This window comes from Quercus suber, unplaced genomic scaffold (genome assembly GCF_002906115.3).
Source record: "Quercus suber isolate HL8 unplaced genomic scaffold, Cork oak 2.0 scaffold_172, whole genome shotgun sequence".
Taxonomy (NCBI): domain Eukaryota; kingdom Viridiplantae; phylum Streptophyta; class Magnoliopsida; order Fagales; family Fagaceae; genus Quercus; species Quercus suber.
The window spans coordinates 1,170,814-1,178,384 of record NW_027069632.1 but is presented as its reverse complement, the minus strand read 5'-3'; the positions used below and the strand labels follow the sequence as shown (position 1 = coordinate 1,178,384).

Here is a 7,571-nt window from a genome sequence, read left to right as displayed (position 1 = left end):
ATATTTTAGTTATCTTAAAATGTCCAACATTATCAGATTTTAGATGGTATAAAGATGTATTCTTGTCAAAAGTATTAGTAAGAAGTGCTAATAGTCAACCATATTGGAAAGAAAGATTTGTTGGAGGATTACCTAAACATTTTGCATATCAAGTAAGAGAAAGGCAGTTCAATGAAGGACATACTGATTTCACCAATGTTACATGTGGAGAAATAATCAATACAATAGAAAGATTAGGTAGTTTAAACTTGTGTAATGATATAAGATTCAAGTATCAGGTAGAAAAGAATGGAAAGTATGTAAGACAGGAATTAGGATCACTCTCTGAACAATTTGGATATCCCCCACTTAAAGCTACTACTAATTATAGTCCCAAATTTTTATTAAATTTAAAACAAATAAAAACAAACACTCCAACTTTGTTATCCAAATTTGATTATGATCATTTCAAGAAAGAAAAAAAACTTGTTGACTATGATCTTTCTACTGCTCCTTTCTATCAGCTAAGTTTGATGAGATTAAATACCTCCTGATCAGATTGTGTTTGTTTCACTTTTTAAATACCTACTTCCTATTGTACTAGACATTTTTACCGGCCCTCATAGTAGCTCAATGGTTTGACTACTTATTACAAGTACCAAGCCTTGGGTTCGAGGGCTGGTGAGCAGAGAGATATTTTTATAGGGACCATGGACCAGTGACAATGACCATCCGATATATTGAGAAAGAACCTCTCTCTGTTTCTCTCTCTAACAGTTGATATTCTCTCTCTTTTGGTTCTCTTGCCTTTGGTTTCTCATCACTCACTTCTTTCTCAAAGAAGATAACATGGCGGAGGCTTTGGTGGGTGGAGTACTCTCTGCATTCCTTAAGGTTGCGTTTGACAGACTGGCTTCTCGCGAGGTGTTAGACTTTCTCAAGGGAAGGAAACCCATTGATGGATTGGTGCAGAAGCTGAAAATAGAGCTGATTTCTGCTGATGCAGTGCTCGTTGATGCAGAGGAGAAGCAAATCACAAACCCAGCTGTGGAAGAGTGGCTGGACGAGCTTAAAGATGCTGTTTATGTTGCCGATGACCTGTTGGATGAGATTGCCTATGAAGCCATGCGATGCAATCTAGAAGCTGAATCTCAAAATAATACAAGTAAGGTATGGAACTCATTCTCTATTTCGATTATTTCATTCAACAAAAGGATACAATCTGAGCTAGAAAAGATTCTGGAGAGTTTAAAAAATATTATAGCAAAACAGAATGAACTTGGTCTAAAAAAGGTTGTTGGTGGAGTAACATTACAATCACCTCGATTAACGACTTCTTGCCCAGAAAAATGTGGTGTGTTTGGTAGAGATATTGACAAAGAAGTGATATTTAAGTTTTGGCAATTAGATGATGCAAGTAGCGATGGCATTTGTGTTGTGCCCATTGTGGGTATGGGTGGGATAGGAAAAACAACACTCGCTCAGTTTGTATTCAATGATAGTAGAGTAAATGAGAGTTTTGATCTCAAAGCATGGGTTTGCGTTTCAGAAAACTTTGACAGTTTCAAGATATTAAAAACTATTCTTGAGGAGGTCACTTTCTCCCCGTGTAACATTCAAAGCTTGAATTTTTTGCAAACTACAATTAGGGAGGCTTTGATGCAGAAGAAATTTTTTTTCTTGTTTTAGATTATGTTTGGAATGAGAATTATAATGATTGGGATGAGTTACTTAAAGTTTTTAAATGTGGGGCAAAAGAGAATAAGATCATTGTTACGACACGCAGTGAAAAAGTTGCATAAAAAATATGCACTATTCCAATTCATCATTGTCTAAAGGAACTATCAAATGATGAGTGTTGGGTTTTATTTGCACAACATGCATTTGCAAATAGAAAGCCCTGTGAATTTCCACAACTAGAGGCAATTGGTAAAAAGATTGTGGAAAAGTGTAGAGGCTTGCCTTTAGCTGCAAAAACAATTGGGGGTTCGTTGTGTTTGAATCAAAACCCAACACACTGGAATAAGATTTTGAACAGTCATATATGGGATTTACCAGATGCCAAAAATAATATCCTTCCGGCTTTAAGATTGAGCTATCATTACCTCCCATCACATTTGAAGTGATGCTTTGCATATTGCTCAATTTTTCCAATGGATTATGAATTTGATAAGTATGAGTTGATCTTGTTATGGATGGCTGAAGGTTTATTGCAACAACCCAAAGAAGATAGAAATATGGAATTTGAAGAAATGGGTGAAGAATACTTTAATGATCTAGTATCAAGGTCATTTTTTCAACGGTCAAATAAGTCACATTTCTTAATGCATGATCTTATCAATGACTTGGCAAGATCTATATCTGGCAAATTTTGTTTTAGGTCTGATAATGTTGAATCCAATGAAATTACAAGAAAGACACGTCATTTGTCATATTATGAAGCTGGATTTGACACGTCTAAGAAATTTGAGATCCCTTATGAAGCTAAGGGTTTGCGAACCTTCTTCGGAGAAGATTGGATATCATTTAAGTTTGATGAATATAACAACGTAGCGAAGATGATAGATGATTTCTTGCAGGCATTTAAGTCCTTGCGGGTGTTATCATTGTCTAGGTGTACAAATATATTAGAATTGCCTGTTTCTGTTGGTAATTTGAAACATCTACGCTATTTGAATATTCAAGACACTAAAATCGAGCACTTGCCTGATTCTTTTTGTAGCTTGTATAATTTGCAAACCTTGATATTGTCATCATACATCATTGAGTTGCCTGACAACATGAGTAAACTAATCAACATGCGCCACCTAGATAATAGTGATACTGAGATGAAAGAGATGCCACCTCAAATGGGTAAAATGAAAAATATTAGAAGATTACCTATTTTTGTTGTGGGCAAACATGGGGGGTCTTACATTAGAGAGTTGGGGGAGCTTCGACATCTTTCTGGAAAGTTGTCTGTATTAAACTTGGAAAATGTTCATAGCATTGAAGGCTATATTAGAGGATAAACAGGATCTATCTAAGTTGGAGTTGGAGTGGAAACTTGACCATGAGACTAAGGATTCAGTAAATGAAAGAAATGTGCTTGAGCAGTTGTGTCCCCATACAAACTTGATTTCTCTCACTATAAAAAATTATGAGGGTACATTTCCAAATTGGGTTGGAGATTGTTCATTCTCTAATATGGTGTCCCTGAAGCTTTATGATTGTAAGTATTGCTTCTCCTTGCCTCCACTTGGACAGCTACCTGCCCTCAAGAAACTCAAAATTAAACATTTTGATGGAGTTTTTTGTGTGGGCGATGAGTTCTATGGGAATGGTTTTTCTACAATTAAGCCGTTCAGATCTCTTGGGTATTTAAGCTTTGAGTATATGCCAGAGTGGCAGGAATGGGTTATATTTGAAGGTGAAATTTTCTCTTGTCTTCGAGAGCTTTGCATATATTCTTGTCCCAAGCTAAGTGGGGGTCTGCCCAATCACCTTCCCTCCTTGACTAAACTTGAAATCAGAGATTGTGAGAAGCTTGTTTTTTCACTTCCTAGAGCTCCTGCCCTCCATGAATTGAATTGCAATGGGAAAATACAGTTGCCAAGTGGTCATTACTATGCATCACTTGAAACTATGAAAATATGTGGTGGTTGTGATTCACTCTGGTCAATTTCACTAGAGTTATTCCCCAAGCTCAAATCTATTGAAATGTATGACTGTGAAAATCTGGAATCACTTTCAGCATCAAAGGGATCTTATCTAGATCTTACTTCTCTCAGTTTGGGTATCATGGAATGCCCAAATTTTGTATCCTTTCCAAGATTGACAGAGATTATTATCTTTAATTGCAAAATTTTAAAGTCATTGCCTGAAGAAATGCGCACGATTCTTCCATCTCTTGTGGCTTTGCAATTGTATGGTTGTCCAGAACTGGAATCATTTCCTCAAGGCAGTTTGCCCTCCAATTTAGTAACACTTTGTATCTTTATGTGTGAAAAACTCATTTCCTGTTGCATGGAGTGGGGATTACAAGGTCTTCACTCTCTCAAAGTATTCAAAGTTGAGAGTAAATGCGAAGAAGTGGAATCCTTTCCTGAAGAGGCATTACTCCCTCCCACTCTTACCACTTTCTCCATCTGATTTTTTCCAAATTTGAAATCACTCAACGCAAAGGGGTTTCACCACCTCAACTCTCTTAAAAGCTTGAAGCTTTGGCATTGCAATAAGCTCCAATGCTTACCAGAAGAAGGCTTGCCCACCTCTCTTTTTGAGCTACAAATCTCTAGTTGCCCATTGTTGGAAGAAGGATGTGAAAAGTAGAAAGGGAAAGACTGGCTCAAAATTGCTCACATCCCCTACATATGTATTGATAAGAAAATAATCAGATGAGTCATAAATTGTGGAATGCTTCTTCCCAGGTACTTATTCTACACTAATATTAACTTTCTTCTGCTTATCTGCTCAATTTCGTTAATTTTCATGCATCACCAGGCCAACATCAAAATTTTGTTTGTAAATGCCAAAATACCTTTTCAAAGAATCAGGTTTTTTTTTTTTTTTTTTTTTTCCTTCAATGCAACGTTTGATTTAAGAATGCCAAAATACCTTTTCAAAGAATCAGGTTTTTTTTTTTTTTTTTTTTTTCCTTCAATGCAACGTTTGATTTAAGAACCATAAATTTTAAGCCTCTTGCAAGAAATCCTTTTAGAGATTATCAATCTATTCATCAAGCATGTGGCTCCTCTAAAAATAGCTTCATCAATAGTTTAAAATCTTTTACCAAAAATCATTCTATTCCATCTAAATTTTTTTTGAGAAGCTTAAAAGTATGATTATATAACCAATAAAAAGAGAGAAATAAAAATGCATTGCTGCATGTGGATAAGATTCATTTTCCCATAAAAAAACATCTTGAAAAAAGAAAAAAGATAGGCCTGCTAACAAACAACTAAAATTTTCATACCACTAGTAGCTGCTGGTCATTTTTCATCGTGTATGAAGTCAATATACGTTCACTGCATTGTTGATCACGCAAAATTTTGAGCATATATATTTGAAGTTTGAACTAGCCAATATAGCATGCTATTCAATTTCAGGTAAACACTCTGGTAGTTGATAGCTAGTGTTGCTTCTTTACCTTTTAAAAGGAGCTGAAACAAACTGCTCGTGTGTGGAGGACGTGCTTAGACTCTCTCCGAGATTTGGGAATTGGTGGTCAATGCAAAGATGTGAAGTCCTCTTCAAAGGATAGGTTGTTGCTTTTGGTTCTTTCTTCTCTTCCTAGGGAGAGCTCAAAAGGTTCAGCACATTACTACTCTCTACTTCAAGAATTTTAAATTTTCCTATGGTGAGACAATGGTGCCAGAGGCAGAGTGGGGAGAAACTGACTAAATTTTTGTCTGGTGCTTGTTCAATGATAGATCAAGGCCAAGCTTAAGTCAATCTCATGTCATTGCCAGAAATTACTAATATACTTTTTAAAGTAGAAGATGCTCTGTGATTGTTAGGTTTGTTTAATTGATTTGTGTTTGTTGGTATAAAATTTGGACATGTAATCATAAATGATTTTTAAATCTTCTTCAACTCTTACTGCAGTTTACGGACACAAAATGTGAAAAATATTGAGGCCTTCAACAATAGTATACAACCCAAATGAACCTCCTACAATCAAAACTTCCATCCAAGAGCTGTATTGCTGTTTGTCCTACTAGCCATGTTCTATTTACTTCACCTTCGGACCACCATATATCTAGTAATGTAATGTGAAGCAATGAACAGAATGGTGCCTGGAGTTCCAATTTCAGCTCCTAGACTTGCCAGAAAACATATATTTATGCAATTTATAGTATCTCAGTTGTGACCATGAGTTCGTGATGCCTGCAGAACTTCACCATTTTTCATGTGAGTTTGCTCAGATGTCATGTGAAATGTTCCTAAATTTGTACGCTTTATTTTGGCTACTTTTCCAATGGTATTGAGTATTTTGCTTACTTCTAGTAATTTTTTCCCTTGTTTAAGGATTCTATGCTGTGGTCATCGCCATCACCACATGATTTGGATCTGAAATCCTCCATGGTTTCATTAATGTAGCACTTTCTCTATCTTCTACAATCTCATTAAAACTGAAGCTGAAATCTGCTGCTACGACTTGGAAGGAGTTATAGGTATGGGTAAAAGCTTTAAATAAATTATGTAAGAGCCTTATTTCATAAGAAAATCCAACAAATTTCAAGTATCTTCATCTTCCATATGCATTGACAAAGATATGGAATGATGTAATTGACATGATATAGTCATATATAGCTATCAAGCATTCAACTTATTTTCTATAATTTTGATCTATATCTTATGGATTCTATGCTGTGCTCATGTATGATAATTTTGGCAACTCTATTGTCAGAAAGCTTCGTTTTCCATGACATTTGGCTTGGAACAAGATACCCTTCTGTCGTAGAAAGAGTAAGATGGCTTTTTTGTCTCTCCTCATAGAGGCACCAAACTGTTAAGAGTGAAAATTCACCTTTGGTTTGGTAGTTCATCTAGAGATGTCGATGGAAGATCTTTTTGAAGAAATGAAGATGGAATGTTCGACGAGCCTGCAAAAGAGAGAGGGTTGATTAGAAGGGGTACCGATATGGCACCGACTTAAAGGTTTCTGATTCTTAAACTTTGACTCCAAAGAGTTAATATAAAAACTTAGAGAGTTAAAAGCAGTCTATGTGTCTCATGGAGCACATATCTCTACCTGGGGAAATTATTGTGTACTCTCGGAGTACCATAAATGCGTACTCTCTCATCTCACATGAATGGTGGGTCTCACTAATTAAATTTATGATGGGACCTATCATTCATTTGAGAGAAGGGAGTACGCATTTATAGTACTCCGGAAGTATCTAATAATTTTCCCTCTATCTGTGGAGATGTGTTGCCTTTTATAGTTGTATCTTCTAACTATTGGCTATCTGTCAATTAATGTTGTACATTTATATGATTGGTGTAACGGTTGGCCATTTAATTTGGCAATGATTATTCATCCATTGCTTGGCCGTTATTCTTCCATAAATGTTGGCATTGAATGCTAGCTCTGGACGATACTTATCATTTATTGATCTTACTAAAATGTCTTTTGATTTAATAGGCATGTTGCTGTTGGTAACAGTCATTCGTTATGTTATTAAATTCCCTTATCAGTTATGCTTTTCATTCATTGTTGGACAATCGGTGGTGGAAGATGGTCTTCTTGTATGGGTGGCCTTTTAGGTAAGATCGTCCTTCTACATGGAAGACTTTTATGGTCTTTTACTTGAATGGATGACTTTCCTTTTATTTTTATTTTTTATTTTTTTGGATCTAATTGTAATCATGCCTATTCCCCCAAGGCCATGAATCCCTACCATTCGAATATCATTTGACTCAATATCTAAAAATGATTTCTATGGCATTGGCAAGAGAACCTACTCCAATAGGGTTATTAGAAACCTCTCATATTTTATCTAAAAATGAAGAAAAAGAAAAGCATGAGATTAATGATGAGATATACAAACCCATTCTCTTAATGCCATTCAGAAAAAAATACCGACTCCAATTAGAGCTATCCTCTA

General features: G+C 35.7%; 1 protein-coding gene across 2 annotated transcripts; it reads left to right on the top strand.

Annotated features, from left to right (window-relative positions):
• The first annotated feature begins 583 nt into the window (after positions 1-583).
• LOC112016666 (putative disease resistance protein At3g14460) lies at positions 584-7,105 on the top strand. Of its 2 annotated transcripts, XM_065778071.1 has the most exons (6): positions 584-4,388; positions 5,067-5,268; positions 5,391-5,477; positions 5,566-5,871; positions 5,989-6,134; positions 6,371-7,105. In XM_065778071.1, the coding sequence occupies exon 1, from the start codon at positions 2,956-2,958 to the stop codon at positions 4,108-4,110; it is 1,155 nt and encodes a 384-aa protein (XP_065634143.1). In that variant the 5' UTR covers positions 584-2,955; the 3' UTR covers positions 4,111-4,388; positions 5,067-5,268; positions 5,391-5,477; positions 5,566-5,871; positions 5,989-6,134; positions 6,371-7,105. The 2 variants fall into 2 exon arrangements, with proteins under 2 accessions (XP_065634143.1, XP_065634142.1); XM_065778070.1 differs by having other exon boundaries at positions 5,067-5,477.
• Positions 7,106-7,571: the final 466 nt, after the last annotated feature.

Coding starts and splice junctions, on each gene's coding strand:
- LOC112016666 (XM_065778071.1), top strand. CDS start 2,956: ATGTTCATAGCATTGAAGGCTATATTAGAGGATAAACAGGATCTATCT.